The sequence below is a fragment of the Athene cunicularia genome (genome assembly GCF_003259725.1).
Source record: "Athene cunicularia isolate RWA chromosome 11 unlocalized genomic scaffold, athCun1 chr11_part1, whole genome shotgun sequence".
In the NCBI taxonomy this organism is placed as follows: Eukaryota; Metazoa; Chordata; class Aves; order Strigiformes; family Strigidae; genus Athene; species Athene cunicularia.
The window spans coordinates 8541853-8560039 of NW_020799113.1; the positions used below are offsets into that span (position 1 = coordinate 8541853).

The 18187-nt window shown below is 38.6% G+C and overlaps 1 protein-coding gene across 1 annotated transcript in view; it reads left to right on the top strand.

Moving 5' to 3' along the window:
- Positions 1-18187, top strand: part of PEPD (peptidase D) — a 150429-nt gene that overhangs the window by 16684 nt on the left and 115558 nt on the right. The window contains exons 3-5 of the mRNA XM_026856947.1: positions 130-313; positions 1587-1714; positions 16748-16811. Coding sequence (XP_026712748.1) covers positions 130-313; positions 1587-1714; positions 16748-16811 — 376 coding nt within the window. The remainder of the gene's footprint in view (positions 1-129; positions 314-1586; positions 1715-16747; positions 16812-18187) is intronic.

The following is an 18187-nucleotide window of genomic DNA, read 5'->3' on the forward strand; positions in this document are numbered from 1 at the left end:
TAGCATGTTGTATGTAGAGTTGAACTTCCTTTTCTGTTCTAGACTAAAGAAACAATCACTGTACATCTGAATCATGCTAACCACTGTCTTTGTCTTCCATTAATTGTTAATTAAAAAAATGTTTTCTAGATCCTCCTTTTGGCTGGGGAATGAGACCTTGAAAGTACCTGTAGCACTCTTTGCCCTGAATAGAAGACGACTGTGTGATCGCCTGAGACAGAATAAGGATGTCCAGAAGAATTCGGTTGTTCTGCTGCAGGGTGGAGAAGAAACCCAGAGATACTGTACTGATACTGGTATCGTGTTTCGCCAGGTAAGAGCTGAATCAAAACTTCAAATCAAGAAACTCTCTTCAACTGCAAGAATTTTAAAATAATTTTTAATTATTTTCCCTTTATCTCTCATGTGTGCATTGCCTTGCTTCACTTAAATAAATTGGCTTTTTTATAACATTGCCTCTTCAGCTTCAAGTTACTCTCTCTTTCAGTGCTGTAGTATGTAGGTTCATTATCTAGTTTAAAGGACCTAATCCTGTTCAAAGCCTTACTGCCTATCCATGTGTAACATAATATTAAAGACAGCAATGGAATATTTCTTAATTTTTTCAGTCTTGTCTGAAAATAAATAACCTTCTTTCTGTAGTGAAACATGTTACAGTGGACCTAAACTGAATTAATTAATAAAAAAGACTATTTCAAGCTTTTATAAATTGTGTATTCCACAAAGCAGTATTGTAGAATTTACAGCATGTGTCTTCTCAAATTAGACTCTTCCTTAAGTACCCATGTGTCCTTCTGTCAAAATAGGACTTAATAACTTGTTAATGTGATGCTGAACCCATTCTTAGTCTTTGGGGAAGCTGGTGTAACAGAACTCTAATTATGCATACCCCATACTTTGCATGGCTGCTACAGTACTTTGTTTTGTGAATTTAATTGAGTTGTGTGATATGAAGAAACAAATAAATTCTAATCTAGTGCATATAGTAATGTAGTTATTGGTTTGTTTTTAGAGGAGATGAACCTTTCAGGGTATCGGAGCATATGCCTGTCCTTACCAAAATGTACTGTTAGGTGTTTTGTTGTTTGTTTGCGTGTTCTTAATATAACTCTTGGCTAAAGGCTGTTCCTAGTGCAGCTGCTTCTTCTCTGGGGGAGGTTGGGTCTTCACTTCAGCACTCTGCCATCACAACCAAATGAATCTGCACTCTGCTTTTACGTTGTCTCATACAACGTGATTGTTTCTTCCTGATACTGCATCCCATAATTCTAGATTGGAAGACTGTATTTTATTTTGTGATGTATGTTTATTGTGCTGAATTGACCTGTTTATTATCTTATGGTAGTTTATTAATCTCTAATCCTTTCTAGTTGACAACAGAGGGATTTGTGTTATTGTAACCTAAAACTAAGCAGTCTGAAAAGCTTTAGATATAAACCACTTCTCCACCCCCCCCACACCCCCTCTAGAATCAAGAGAGATCTCTTTCAGATATGTGGAAGTAGGAGTTAGTATGTACTGTAGTGTATTTTTAGAGCTGGTAGAACTGAGGGGTTTTTCTAAGAATGTATTTTGTCTTAACCTAGGAATCTTACTTTCACTGGACTTTTGGAGTAACTGAAGCAGGCTGCTTTGGAACAGTAGATGTTGATACTGGAAGATCTATGCTTTTTGTTCCACAACTCCCTGAAAGCTATGCGGTTTGGATGGGAAAGTAAGATGTATCTTTTAACCATGTTCTGATGTATCTGAGTACTTCATATAACTTAACTGTTTGTGGAGCTGGAATGCTATCTCATTTTAATCAGATTCCACCAAATCATTCGGTGTGAATTGTAGCCATATGTACACACAGTGATAGGAAATGTGATCAGTTGGTATTGATCATAGGATACCAAATGATACACCACCATTTGGTAGAGAATACCTTAGAATTGGAACCCATGGATCTCATGGTATCCATGAAATGAAGCTGAACCATAAAGAAAAGTAGAAGTCTTGTGTTAAGACCAAACAAGTTAAACAGTAAAGCAGGCTTTTCCCAGTTGCTTTACCAGTTTGCAGCCGTCTTAGCTAATGAAGCTTTTTGAATGGCAGAAGGTAGTTTAGCCTCTTTGATACTTTTTTTGATATGAACTGACAGACTGGGGAATGTGATTTTAATTCTGTTCTGTGAGTATGCCATAAACATCTCTCTCTCTATCCACATCGGTAGTAAATATTGCTCAGTGCCATAGTAGTGGAGGAATTGATTTATTTATGTGTTCATCTCTTTTCTCAGTCTTAATTGTATTTATAACCTCTACAAACTGTAAATTTTTTTGTTGTCTACATGGTCTCAGAACATTGGATTAGTTCTAATGTAATAGTTTGAGCTCAGGTTGCTTCACTTCTAATTGAAGCTATCACTTATATTTTAATGCTAATTTTGGGAAAAGGGAAACATTTGCAACCAATCCCATATGCTGAACAGTGCCAGACCATATGGTAGGGCATGGATGCTGTCTTCTCAGAGAGTTTATATGAGTATCACTGTCTTAGACCTGCCTGGGAACTGAAATTGTTTGTGATAGCATAAAAATGTGAATACTGCTGTCTGAAATATTTCAGCTGAGAGCTGCACCTGGCTGGGAGGGTAGGTTCTGTTTAACCCCCACGTGTACTCTCTAAAGTTTTTTCCCTAGTGGTGCTTGCTCCCATTTCTAGTCAAAGCTTTTTCCTCCCCCTAAGTTGGCTTCTGCTAGTTCAAATCATCTGTTTCATACCCACATTGATTGTGCCTAATCTGAAAAGGCTTAAAAATATTATTGAAGTTCCAGTGTCTCATTTGGCATTTTCAAACAAAATATGGTGGTGTTTATAAATGGCCTTTTTGATTTGTTTGTGCAGTGCTCCTTATTGGTTCATTTAGAGAATTACAAGTCTGGTTAAAAGTGGTTTATTGTCGTTGTGTCTTCTTGCAGAGTATAACAAATTGTCTTTATCACAGCATCCTTGTTTTCTAAATTCTCCTTCTTACCCTTCCTGAATCCCTATGTTTGAATCTTTGTTTTCTCTTCTGTCAGTTGTGGTCATGTACTTTTTCTGCTTGTCAGAAGAAGGATGGATGAATAAGTCATTTGTGAGTCAGTAGCAGTTCTGCTTCATAAGTCTGTTGGCAGGGGGTATTGCACACAGCTAGGGATTGTGTTCTTTCCCAGAAGACTCAATTTTAAGTCAAAATTAACACTGAAAGAAAAACACAAATAAGTTTGCCTTCTAACCACTACTATAGTTTGCGTTGGAAGTGCTTGTTTCTCTGCATGTGGAAGGCACTGTCTACCTGCTGAAGAAACATTCATTAACATCAATAAAGCACAAATCAGTTCAATGCCTTATACGATATATGCGAGGTTGGTATTTCAGAGGCCTACAGCTGGTCTTCTAGGTCATAGCACAGGGTAGAGTTGCTTTGCCTGGTGTTTGTATTGCTTTCTATTTAAGACAGATGTGGGAATCTGCTATGTGAGTTTAGGCAGAAATGCATAGATTCTCTTAAAATTAATGCAGAAGGTTCTTTGCTGCTATTTTTCTACAACTGTGTTACTGAATGTATTGTTTGATGTACTGTTGTGCCTTCACTTCTGAAGGACACATACTTGAGTTGTTTTCGAAATGTAGCTTAGGTAGTGTGACAGTCAGAATGGTTAACCTTTTTGCCTTGAAGTAATGCAGAAGTGGGGCTTCTTGGCTTCTTTCAAATTGCAGTCTTTGTTTGGCCAAAACCAATGAAGTGTCTGAGAGCATTTGCTTGGAGATGAGCAGACTATTAGTTTATAAATGAGACCGTGACCACTGTAATTATTTTAGACTCACTCACTGCACTTGTTTTTTATGACCAGTTTTGCATGCTGTGGTGGTGCCTGGGGACCCTGCAGACCAGGTGAACACAGAACTGATGAATGCACTACCCTGGGCTGTGGTCTGCCAAGGACCCGGCACTGTGTAGTACTGCTGTTGAGGGTGGCTACAACTTCTTTGGAAGTGTTACTCATCTTGTAGGACTTCTTGCTGAATGTGTACTCTCTAAAGATTTGTAAATAGCTGTAAGGCTACCTTTCAGAAGTTCTTCAAGCCAAAATAACCTCTGCAGTTTTAAAAGGGAGGAGAGATTTAATTTAACTCACAGACTATGGACGTTCTCCAAAACACCCACAACCTCTTAAGGTGGCAATTGCAGAGTTGTTATGAGGGTGACTGTAGGACTGGTGGTCCTACTTTCAGGTTGGGAAGGGGTTGCAACAAGAAGTCGCTCTGTTTCTAAATTATGAGTGTGGGCATTTCTCCATATGTTGGGCTAGTGCATTTCTTAGTTGTTGGCTGGGAAGTATCTTTTCAACTAAGAGAACCGCTTTGTCTATTTCTTGATCTGTACCTCTGCCCCCTGCATTGTTCCTAAGGCAGAAACAGACTCTCAGGGTGGCTTAGTGGGTAGGCTTTTGTGCTCCTGAAGTATTTTTCTATTCTTACTTTCCAAGGAAGAGTTTAAGAAATGAATTTGGTAATACAAGATAGTAAAGGCTTCAGCAGCATAACTGTGTTGTAAATGCCCCTCATTCTTGGCATGGTCTTACCTAGTTGAGTTTGTGGTGCAAAGCTCTTAGCAATCATTTTTATTCCTAGGAAGCATTAAGTTGGTATGACTGCATGTCTTGCACAGAGACTTCAATTTCACTAATTAATGCTGCACCTGCCATTTACCTCCTTAATTATAAATGACAGAACTAGTCAGTGTGCTGATTAAAGATATTTTATAAAGTAAAACATACTGTACAGCAGCTGCTTTATGTGAAGTGTATGCCAAAATAACTTAATTGCCTTGCCGCGTAAAGAGTGTTTTTAATGGAAAACAAAAATATTTAACGCTTTCCTGCTCTAACTTTAGAAATACATATTAAATGGGACAGAGCAATATTTATGTGCAATTTCCTGTGTTTTCTTTGAAGCCCTGCTGGCTGATTGGTAAGTATAACAACATTAATTTAGTGTTGCATCCACTGCAAGTAATGTTTTTCCATGAATGTGATTTGAAGCTATCTGTATTTGCAAAGTTGAACCTTGGTGTGGCATGTTGGAGCTGTAATAAAGCACAATAAGATGCTTTGCAAATATTAATAATTTCTCAGTGACCTAATGAGGAAGCTTTTTTAAAATTGTCATCATTTTCTAAGTAGGTTACAACAAAAATCAATCTTTGCCTTTGGTGATTAAACTTGACTGACTTCAGCAAAACTGAGAAGTTTTACTGCCTTTGGAAAGAAGTGCAGAAATATGTGGTTGGGTTTTGTTTTTGTTTTTGTTTTTTTCTTTTTCTCCCCAAACACTTTTGTAAAAACTTTTCAGGCTATTTAGACTTTATCTTTTCCCCCTATAGGCTGTATGTGAACATGAAAATTAGAAGCTAGGAAATCGCTTTCTTGATCGCTTTTTCTTAATGGGGATTGGTGAAGTTTTGTGGCGTTTGTATTTCGAATTATTGTGAGTATTAAATTGTATACAGCATGGTTGGTTTATCTGACTATATCATGGTGGCTGAGACTGGTGCATTAATTAATCCTAGGCTTGGTTACAAGAAGGCAAAGTCTGTAGTAAGCCCATTCTGTGCAAGATGAAATTGGAGGCAACTCTCTGGAAAGATAGTGGAGTGATGTGGGTGCTATAGGAAGCAAACTCTGAATAACCTTAATTACTCTCCTTGATGTAGATTTTGCAGGAATGAGGGACGTTTTCTAGATGGATTTTATGGATGCGGTACATACAGGTTGTCTTCTCCGTAGCACGCTCTGTAGGTGTGTATTCAGATAGTATAGAGAAGGGTCTTTGGTTTTACCTGCTGAACTGATCTGCCATATCATCCCCTGGTATTTTTTCTCGTAATTTTTTTCTCTAAAATGAAACATGCTTAGTGTTTTCTTTTTCCATATCTATCAGTTTGATCTCTTCCCACCATTTGTCCCTTCCCCCTACCCACTGACTCTTTAGTTTGCTGTTTAAAAACAAAAATCAGTTTTTAATCACTTTAGGTCATCTTGCTACTGTTTTGTACCAACTGGCAATTGCAGTTTATCTGCAAAGTTTGTTACCACCTGCAAATGCCATCTGTGGATCTCATGAACATACTCAGTCCTGCTCTGTTTCTGAATAGCATCAGAACTAATTTCAGTCTTTGCAGTATTCCACTCATCAAGACTTGCAGTGAGTTGCTGTTTATCACTTTATACTCAGTGTAAATTGATACAGCACTTTTTGGTGTGTCAGTTGAAGGTTTCCCAGCCCCTGAAAAGCTTGTCTTTTTATCTATTTTTTAATTTTTATTTTCTGCTTTAGGCTTTTTGCTTTTTTATGATGACTAGTCATTGGCTTTCCGGTCACATTGTAGTGTTCCTGTCCAAGCCAATTTGAGTTGATTTTGGAGAGTAACAGTCTTGAGAGAGATTTTTATCAAATATTTTACTATTATTCAGATAGTACATCTGTTGCTTTACCCTTCATGTGATCCTTTCAAAACCATACAATAAAGCCGGTTGCTTTTGATTGATGGGATTTACTTGTGCAATTCCCCCTGCTGCTTATTTTCCATGATTCCAGTTCTCTCCGTAGTACAGCGATTTCCATTTCTTGTCTCTCATTCATTTATTACAGTATTTTCTGTGGATAAAAATTACTTCTACAGAATAATTTGTGTCTGGATTGCTCTTGCCACTTTACTGATGGCTGTTTTTCTCTAAACAGTGCTGTTTGAATTCTTTGACTTCTCAAATGATCAATTAGTCATTGTCCCAGTATTCAAATTGTCCATGAGCCTTCCTGGTTCCGGATGAATGTGTATTTTTACTATGACTTCTACTTCAGTAATTATTTTTATTAATCTTTGCTTTCTAGCTGCTTAAGTTTCCTTGTATTTCTTGTTGAGAATGTTTTAAACAATAATAGTAATTTGTATCAGTTCATTGATCTGCAGTCTCTATCAGCATACACCTTTAAGTGGATGCGCAAGGTGATTTAGTAAGTGTTAAAGTGCTTCTTTTTTCCTCTCCTTTTTTTGATTCAGGTGTATTGAGAAGTAGAACCAGTGCTGAGTAAATCTGCTTGACAGTGCTGCACCAGAGTTTTTTAATATCCTAATGTGGCTTCAAACCATAGCATGAGAAAGTTAAGGGTTGCCTACACACGTCTTGTTCTTGTGGCACGACAGGGAGTGTTGATAACCCCCACCAGGCATTTCTTATTTTATACTTTAGTTAATGTGCTAGCAGGAGTATTGAGTTCAGTGATACAAACTCCTGATAACATTTTGAAATGTCAGAGAATCCAAGTTTCCTTTTGATCGGGTGTTTCTCCTCCAAGGACTCGGCTGCTGGTGGCAGGAAGGTAAGCTACAGCGAAATAACTGCCCGTGGGGTTTCCCAGCAGTGTTCTGACAGGGCTCTGCACCTCCGTGCTGCCTTCTGCTCTGCGGCTGCCCAGTTTGAACGCAGAGCGCTCTGCTTCTTGTCGGCCTGGATTTGAGAAGGCACTTGAGTGAAACATCTCTCAAGTGGAGTACCTACAGTGGTGCCTCTATTCTTGCACTTCTGAAATTCCATGTTCTCAGCTCTCGATGATAACTGTTTTCTTTTTTTATTCCCTGTGACTTGTGCTGTGTCTGTAGCTCAGGAAGGACTCTGAAAGTGTTGTCTCTGTTGTGAAACATATGAAGAGGAAAAAACCAGCCCAGCTGTTTTGTTAAAATAGGATAGAGAAAAGTATTATCAATATCAATGCTTAAAAGGTAAATGTGAGTGAAACCAGGCAGATTGTGTTTTACTTGCTGTGTACCTTTTGCCTGTGTACTTGCCAGAGCTCCGAGTGTCAGTGTGTGTGTGTGTGGCCTCAACCCTAGTCCTGGGGGATGCCAGATACTTCTTTGTCTTGCAGGGGCAACATGGTAGAGTGGATCAGACACTGTTTGCATGGGTGGGTTCTGCCTTTTCTTTGTGCCCAATGAGTTGTTGTGGCAAGTTTCTTTGATTTGTTTGTGGTTTAGTTTTCTTTACAAGCTGTAAGATGGGAATTTTATCATCCCCTTCTTAAAGCTGTTCAGGTCATCTTAATGCTGCTATAAACATCAGTACTGCTTTCTTTCATGCTATTATTGATTAATATGGGAGCTGTGGGACATGCTGCACACATTCCTGAGCTTGCTACAGTGCTTTTATGTGTGGGACATAAAATTCTGCCTGGTTTCCCTCCCCCCCCCAATATAGGCATTTTTCCAAAGTAAAAGCAGAACGTCTGCTGTTGACAGATTCAGTGTGTGACTTTCTCAGTTAAAAAGCATGACTTGAGACCACTGTTTGAGTAGAACACTGTTATTCTGTAGTGACCTAGAAATTATACTTACCCTCTTAACCATTGTAATTCTTTTTGTGATCTTTTTTGGGGAAGAGATCTATGAGTATTTGTCAGCAGTCTTATGTTATAAGAAATCTTTAAGGGATTTCCGTCTAAACATTTTCTTTGTCACAATTTTTTCTGTGGTAATATAGAGCCCTCTCTCCAAGGAAGAATTTTATTTGCAGAGAGAAATAAAACAAAGGTTACCAATTGCAAGTTTTCCATGGTTTTATTTCTTGGGGTAGCTCTTGATGGTATCTCTTAAATGTCTAATTGAGGCACTACCTCTTGAGGTAGAATTTATAGAAAGCCTAAAGAACTTGTCATCTTTTGGGAATGCTTGTGGTGAAAATAGCTGAGCAGGAACAGTGAGACTGTGTATTTGAAGTAGATGGAATAGGTAGTTCAGAGCTTGGATTTTATTAAGAAGAACTGTGAATGTCTCCTTAATACTTTCTGATTTCATAAGTCCAACAATCTGCATGTTGCTCGTAGTTATTCTGCTTGTTCATAATCTGTGTGTAGCACTGGAAGTCCACTATCATATACCCAGCATCCTGTGTCTAGCATCATGCATGTGGACTCTACTCTTCTGGCCCTCTGGGAGACATGGCTTCAGTTACTGCCCTGCTTACCACTCACATCAACTTTGAGTATTCATCTTGGGTACTTTTAAATTCTGTTATTTTCTCAAAATCCATCTTACCCTGGACTGTATCAAAAGGAGCAAGGAGTCTGAGTTTATGTGTATGCAAGGACTTCTGTCTTTCAAAGGATAAAACAGAAATCTGGAGAAATGTGGAAAGGGAGTAACATTAAGGTAGTCAAAACGTTGCTGGAGGCTGCTTGTGATACCATCAAGCCCATTAGTATGGTTTTGTTTTATATCTAGCTTGATGGCTTTTAATCTTCTTGTTTGAGGTTGTGAAATTCCTTTTGGATATATAGGTGATTGCATTTTTTGGACAAAGTCAGGAACATCTGCTGGTATCTTGTGAAGCCTCCTGTGTTGTTCTTCCTCACCCCCTTGTTTGGTTAATGCTTTGCCATCTGTTAACTTGATGATATTGTAATGAGGAGGGAGTTCATTGGTGAATCTCTGACAGTGTTAAAATACTGCTTTTGTATCTCTTTTCCTCCTTCAGCTCTGTGTGCTTTGCTGATGTATATGTATTCATCTGCTTTAATTTTTGCCAACATTCTTATTCTTTGTATGCAGTCCCACTGAAACTTTTACTCTGCTGTAAGCTTATTCTAGCAAGTCCTGAGAAATTTGTTGACTGTGTAGAACTTCAACTGCTGAAGGCCACACTTGTCCAACTTACAACTTGTGCATGTATTTCCTTTCATGTGAGGAAAAATGTAATGTAACTTATGACTTGCTGGCAGTAAGTGTGTGCGTGCCACATACAGGCACTATGTGCAGGCTAATGTTGGCATTTATTTTGCTTAGTAGAGGCTATTTTCTCAAGACAAGGTGAATTTGCCATAAAGTGGTATTTTATATCTGTTGCTCGAAATGTGGACGTTAGGGTGAAATGGAGGAAGGAAAAGTTTGAAAGTTTGTTATAAATTGTGTAGGTGTAAAGCAACAGAAATTAAGAACTGTTTTTTCTAATGTATAAGTGAACATATAATGCTTTGAAGTGTACTGATGGTTCTCTTGTGTCTGCCTATTCTGACAAGCTGATCACAAGGGAACTTAACTAATGGGGAGTTCTGAATGATTCTGGGTGGATGATAGGACAGGCTTAAGGCAAAGAACTAGTACAACATGTAAGAGAAAACAAACCTGGCAGTTACAAGTCGAACAGCTTCTGCTAGTAGATGAGAATGGTCCAGCTGCCATTTCTGCATTGTTATGGAGGTAAATGTTTAAAGTATTTTCATTCTGTATTTGCGAGAAACAAAAATATGTGAAGCATCACAAAGTGATGGTGATGAACTAGTTTCTATTCCAGCAATAAACCTGGAGAAAGTTAAGTAGCTCTTAAAGGTCATGTTTTTATCCAAATATTTTAGAAGAGGTGACCAAGGGCTTCTCCAGGCTGCTGTAGGCATTTGAGTAGGGAAGAGTGAGAGGATGCTGTTAGCAGAATCTCACAGCAAGACATACAATAATGTCAGGTGTCTTAAAATGAAAGCATCTAGAAATCAAACTAAAAATGAAATACATGTGCTTATTCTGATCTCTCCTGGCTTTTATAATCTGCAAATCACTTACAGATATGTTAGGAAATGTAAGGTGTGTAAAAGTAGCACTAAAATTAAGACAGCCCTATGGAAGGACCTTGCAGTTCAGTGGTCTTAGACTGAATGTCTGTTAGCAGACTGGTGCAGAGCTGGCTGATGCAGAGCAGTGAAGGCTGTGGCTTCTTGGTGTTAACAGGGTGCAGAAAGCTAAAGCTTTTTGATTAACCTGTGTTGTGGAGAGGGAGGAATCCTATGCAACTTTTAGAGGAGACAATGCAGTCCACTTGCCACACTTCAGGAAACTTGAGACCTCCTGGTGTTGACTTGCTCTGCTAAAAGTCCTCAGGTGATTTCTGAGGTGTATATGTACATACCTGTTTGAGCGTGTGTCTGTAATCGTTTAGTTAAAAAAAAAGTAGAATGTATAGAAAATGTTTTGAAATTAGTCTCAATTTCAAATTTTTGTAATGAACATACCATTAAGAATATTTTTTTTCCAACAAGGGATAGTGTTACATTCTAGGCTATGTAGTAAGATAAGTAATCTTGAATTAGGAACTCCAGCTGAAATGCTCAAGAAAAGCTAAGTTGGACTACTTCAGGAAAAGACGCATTTCATTTCAGAGCTGATCCACTGTAAAAACTAAAAACCAAAAATCTGTCCTAGAAGCATTAAAAAATGCGAATACAAAACGACCAGTAGGAAGAAGTTGTTACGTATATTGAAGATTGTCTGGAAGAACATTTAGATGCAAATGAAACCATATACATATGAATGTATGTCAGCAATCAGGTTGCAAATATATTAGCAGTTGGCTTAGATGCGGTTGTTTCAGGAATAGCTATCAGCTGTTATAAATTCTGTTTTCAGTTTTTCTTTGGCATTTGTGATTTACATCCATCTCATTTGTATCTCTCTTCTGAATACAGTTCTGAAAACTAGGAACGCTCTCTTATCGTGTTGGTATTGCAAGGCTATTGCTCCAGAGTCCTTGAGAATACAAAGAAATGTTGCTTAATGGAATTCTTACGGTAATGTCAAATTTGTACAAATCTCTTAAGGTTTACTGTTATGAATTCTTGTGCAGTGTAATGAACAACAGCTTTAAAATTATTTTAGACAATGAGACCAAGTTTCTATTGGGTTTAAAGTGGAAACACAACATAGTTAATAAAATGTTGAAAAGAAAAAAGGTTTGAATTTTGTCCAACTATATAAAAGCTTCAAAATATACTTTTTGGTGTATTTATAGATAGGCTGTCAGAGCTGTTCATCTTACTGATGGATAAACAGAGGTGTCAGTATTACATTGCTGTTTGAAGGATCTCATTGAAGTGGAGCCAGTCGTAATACAGTGGTCTGTCAAAGTTGGTGGCAAAATGTGCACTGGCGTGATTAGGTTGTGATTTGGTGAAGCATCCTGGTTTCTAAACATGCCATCATGTACCACTGTGAATTCAGTTAAACCAAATCGAAAAGTTTAGAATAAACTTGGAAGTTTTCACTAAGCTGACTGGGATTCCTGGTTACTAGTTTTTAATACTACGCTCCCTTACTCTTTTGCTTTTGGTTTTTGTGTTTGATTGATGTATAAGAGAAATTATATCTAATATGGAGTATTGTTTTACTGTCTAATTTAACATTTCACATTGTATTAACTTAACATTCACATTGTTTAGTCTGGAGGAGGCTGAGGGGAGACCTCATCGCCCTCTACAGCTCCCTGAAAGGAGGGTGCAGAGAGCTGGGGATGAGCCTCTTGAACCAAGTAGTAAGCAAGAGGACAAGAGGGAATGGCCTCAAGTTGCACCAGGGCAGGGTTAGACTGGATATTAGAAATGTGCTGCCCAGGGAAGTGGTGGAGTCCCCATCCCTGGAGTGTTTGTCTTGTTGACATAGCGCTTAGGGATATGGTGTAGTTGTGAACTGTCAGTGTTGGGTTCATGGTTGGACTAGATGATCTTCAAGGGTTTTTTGCAACCTAGCTGATTCTGTGATTCTATGATTCTGTATTTTTATAGTATTACTGCTGCTCCTCTTCCTCCTTTTCCTATTGTTACCTCAGTAGACTTGTTTGTAATAAAGTTGTCACTTCTTATGGTTGAAAGGTGAATCTTCAATATTTGGTGCTTTAATAAAACCTTAGCTGTTAAAATAAGTCAGTGTATCAGAATTTGAATCTTCTCTCTAAGATGTAGCTTCACATCTTTAGATCATCTTCAGTGTTTCCCAGATGCGATGAAAACCTTGAGAGTAAGAAACCAAACAGGTGAACTAGATTGGATAGAAGAACATGGAAGAGGGAAGAGTTATGTAGGAAGCATTTGCAGAATTTAAACAGCTTTAATGTTTAACCCAAAATAACTCAAGCTTTTTGACTGGACTGGAAATTGTGATGAATTCTAAGTGGTGAACTAGGGACAGTGTCTTGTTTAAGGGATACTTTGGTGACAAAAAATGAGGACTGTACTCTTGTAAATAAAGTGCTGAACTCTTTTATGTTTTCTTTCAAATGGTCATAAACTGAGATGCCAGATTTTTGCCAAGCCACTTGGGCATGTGTACTTGGGCAGGATAATGTTCCAGGAGTCTGGAGTTGCTTATTTCTGTTATAAGATAAATGATGACTCCTACTATTCTGGAAGCTAACTATTGACATTTCTAACAAACACTGGTATTTGCTCGGCTGGTGGTCTAAAACGAAAAGGAAAGGATATTAAGCCTTTTAAGGGCTAAAGTAAATTACTCTCTGTAGGTTTTTGCTAAAGTATGTTGCCAGGGAATCTAATTATTTTTCCACACCCCCCCACCCCTTGCCTGTAAAAATTAGGCCTTTGCTTCTGTTCACATCTGTTTACAAAAAAAAAAAGGGGGATTACAAAAAAAAAGGGGGGATGCTGGTTTTTGGTTGGTTTAGGGCTTTGATAAGTAAGGAGAGACATGATTCAATAATATTTGGTATCCTATCTTCCACTTGGGTAATCCTTCTAATTAATTTATGACTTGCCGTGGGGTTTTTTGCGTGTAGTCTCTGCAGGGATTAATCAGAATTTTGAAACTGGCAGCCCATAGCAGCATTACAAAAGACAAAGCCAAACCTAAAAATTGTAACCAATTAACTTATTCTACCTGCCTGAGAGTCATTTGTAGAGAGTATTCCTCATGTCTGTGAAGTAGCAGATGTACTTGAAATCATGATAACTGAATGTAACTTCTGATTTTCATGATGCAAGTGAGCATTCTGTGGAAGGTACCATTCCCTGTGACAGTGATGTTCAGTGCTAGACTTTAGCCTGTTTTGCATTTAAATTGGATAAAAATGAATACTGAGCCCTGTATCTGCTAAGGAACTTGGCACTGGTACTTTTTTACAGTAACTACAATGTTGGTGTATAATAATCCTTCATAGATCCCCGCTGAACTGGGAAAAAACCTGAGAGACTGGAGACGATATGGAAAGGTCTCAGTGAGGATCATCTTTGCTCCTCGTTCTCCCTGAGCTTTTGTTTTGCCTTCTGTAAGTGACAGCACAGAGTTTTTCTACTCTAATGTAGACCTCTGCGTGCACTTTTTCCTTCCACCTGTATGGTTCTGCAGTAGGGTAGGTCTTTGCAGAAATCTTCCCAGTGGGAGAGGTGGCTTCATCGCTGAAGCATCGTGGCTCCTGTGGGATGAGTAAGGTATGGTAGTTTGTGGCAAGTGTATGTGAATTTATTTTACTATCTAGTCAGAGGTGCTAAACGACTGAAGAAAGGAAGTGAGGCAGAGGTTTGAGTGCTTCAGAGGGGAGCTGAGAAGTCTGGCGCTCTACTTGGTTCTGAAAGTCTTACTGACTTCTGAGCAAGGTAGCAAGAACAAGACCAGCAAGGAAGTACACATCTGGGAAGTGTGGCAGCTTGTCATTAGATGTGATGGAGTTGAAAATATCTGGAAGGTGACCTAGTTTAATGACAGAGAGAGGATGGAGGACTGTGGGAAGCTGCTGTTTTCTTTCTCTCAAAGTAGAGAAAAAATCCTCAGCCTTGAAAGGATAATGAGCTACTTTTGTTCCTGAAAAGAGTCATAGTGTACATAAGAAGAGATGCTGGAAGGATTACAGCTGGAATGGAATCAATAATGGATTAATATTAGCCATAACCAAAGAACTAAATTAGCAGCAGTGTGCTGTAGACCACACAATTATAGCAGGCAACAAACAACAACAAAGAAAAAACTGAAAAACAGTTTGTGAAAAGGCAGAAGTTTTCTTATTGGCATGTTGGGAAGTGAAACCTGCTCTTACTTAAACTGCATTAAGTGAAGTGAATAAAATCCAGCACATTTGTGAGCATACTTTTAAGAAATATTTACTTTACAAGAAACAGTTCTTCAATTCAAACAATGCAGCTAATTGTAAATGGTGCTTTGGAGGTATTACTCTAAAGAGCATATATTACCATAAATTACTGTTGGCCATAAATTAGCTGGTTTTACAGTTGGAATTCTTCTGATACCAGATGAATTGGTTGAAACTGTAAAAGAGAGCAAAACCAGAAAGCGCTAAATCTGTTCTTGATGTTTCTGGAATATTAAAGTACTACATATGTGTGAGGAATGAAGGAGGGGAAAAGGAGATGCCTGCAGGAGAAACAGAGTATACAAAAGTTGGAGGTAGGGGAACTATAAAATACAGGATATAGAAGGATAAGAGAATATAGTGATTTTTTTTAATTATATGTGAAATTAACCAGGGAGAGAATATAAATGATAATTGCTTTGAAATCTTCAACAGTGATGGGAAGAGTCCACAAAAGGAGCATTGCAAAAGGGAACATATAATGAGATATTTTTGTGTTACTTTTGAGTAGTACTTTCACAGATTTACTGCTTGAAAACACCATAAACGTTTCCATGTCTCAGCCCAGTACTGTTTGGAGCATAGAGGAATGTAAAATGAAAAATGAGTGCACAAGATTGAAAAAAATCACGTAAATGAGAGCTCTAGCCACCCGGTACTGTGGGCAACTACAGCACATGCCTTTGTTACGGAGCGCCTCCTCAAGATTCTGAGCTGTTTGTCCCACCACTTCTGCTGTTCCTCACCACAAGGGTTAGAAATGTTTCTCAGTCTGAAGCCTAATTTATTCTTTCACAACTGGTCCTGTGCTCTTGTAGTCTAATGTTTAAACAGCTGAAGGTTTGGTCCTGCGCACACCTCTTGCTCTCCTACTGTCTCTCAGGAAGCAAAATGCACAGGATCCTCCAAACTCTGGCTCTTCCAACTATTTTTTTTTCTCCCGTTCTCTTTACACTGTGGAAAGATGTAAGCTGGGTGGGTGTTTTTTTTCTTTTTTGATTACGTTTTCAGAATTACACAGGTTATTTTTATTTCGGTTTGAGGGGGATAGAGACTAATCAGAGGCTACTACCATAAAGTGAAGGAATGAACAATGGTACAGCTACTGGTACAGGGGCTGGTGGGGGAGCCCTGGCGCGCTGATCCATGCCAGCATCTGCCCTGATCTTTCACGTTCTTGCGTTTAGAGAAAAGTCTCTGGTTGGGTATTGGGAGAAGACAGCAGAAGTGATTTAGTTTTGGACATGGACATGTAAAGTTGCACACTTTGTTGGGTTAGAGGAATGGATCTCTAGTGTCCTGAGGAATAGAGGCGGCAGAGCCCATGTCTTAAAAGCCCTCAGTCTGCTTTGTGTTGACATCAGAGGGGTTACCAGGGTAGAAAATGAATGTTTTGTTCATTCTTTGAATCTAACACAGAGCAAACCAGTCTTTTGCTATTTCCACATCCTTCCATTGTCTGGTGAACTGGAAAGTTGTATACAAATGGCATGGCAAAAATCTTTAACAAAACTGTCTTGTGTAGAGTGAATGGCTAAAAAAACCCCTTTAATTCAGGAGGAGACCATGAAATCTAAGTATCAGGCATGGCCTGGATTAAAGCACACTGATTTTTGTAGCCATGGCAACTTTCTGTATTATCTCCTATTTTGGGAAATGGAGTCAAGGATAAGATTATTAAAACATTCCTCATATCTGATTCTATTGTTGTGATGGTAGAGGACATTACTTCTTTGTCTGTAGCTTTATTAAATATAACAGTAAAGCTAAAACCAAATGGGTTTTTTTGTTGTTTTCCAAAGGATTCATCCCCCTGAATTCTTCAAGAAAAAATACGCTGTGGATGAAGTCTACTATGTGAATGAGGTGAGTTGTCTGTGTCTCTGCATATTTTTCTGTGAATACAGAATCAATATGTGGCAATGATTTCGCTTAATTTTAGTCCTGTGCTTACTGGATATCTCCTGACTTGGTGGGACCTTTCCACCCCTCCAGTTCCTGGAAAGTGTCCTTCATTCTTACAAAGCACTTGTCATTATTTTATTTTTATTTTTTCTGAAAAGACTGCCATTTTGAGCCGAACACTAAGGTCTTAATCCAAAGGCAGTCTCTTAAACATGTTCTGTGCATCATGAGACCTGTCAGTATGTGTCTTTATCCAACAGAAGCACGTTGCTAAATAGATTTTTTGCAACGCCTTGGAGATTTGAGGAGATTCCTGTCAGGCAGGTTGCATGTTCTAGCTCTGACTTGGGAGCCTACATTTATTTTATGCCTCCAAAGGCCTGTGAGGAAAGGCTGCCTGCCTTACTCCTAGTTTATGTTAAATCATTCTAATATTTGAATAAGCAAATATATTTGTATTTTTATGTGTGACTTGATAATTTAGGTTTCTCATTTAATTTCTGAGCAGATGTTTGTATACTTATGCACCTGGCCAGTTATGATTTCTTTGGTAGGAGGGCTCAGGGTGAGGGCAGTATTCCTGCCAAGCTCTGTGGGTGATTTTCATGGAGAGCAGCTTGAAAAGGAAGACCCTGATACTTCTGTCCCTGCAGAGTACTACCTCTGACTCACTAGACCAAAAATTTTGCTCTCATCCGCTGTGAGGATGTTTCATTTCATTTTCATAATGAGTCCAGCTATGAAGTGAAGTTTGATCCTGTATTTTGGAAGCTGGGGGTGTAGGAGGCTGTGGAGAGGTTGCTTTTTGATGTGTGGGAGTTGGAGTTGTGTAGAGTGCAGGCGCTCCAACACTCATCTGTCAGATGGTGAAAATTGCAAGTGGAAAATATATGTTTTACTTTTAAAAATCACATTTATTTTGGGTCACCTTAGTTGTTTTGGGTCACTTTCCATCAACAAATAGCTTTACTACAGTTCTGTTTTCTGTTTCCTCACTGCTTAAAAACCCCACTGATGGGAAAAAAGAGCCCTTCATGTGAACCAGTAAATTGTCCCAACATGAAGGCTGTTTTCCACCTGAACTACATGTATTGAAGTTAGAAGCTGTTGAAGCTTGCACTGAAACTGTTCAACTTTCAGAGGTTCTTTCTGTAACTTTTGCCTGGTTTCCCAAGGAATTGGTTTTCCACCATAGGGACACTAGGGGCCTTATTTACAGAATAGTTTTAGGTCAACAGATGACCAGCCTGTTCAAGTGTGTAATCCTGATATTTCATGGGGAGCAAAAAAAAAGATAAAATGGGGAATTGGTGTTTTAAACCTCACTGCCATATGCT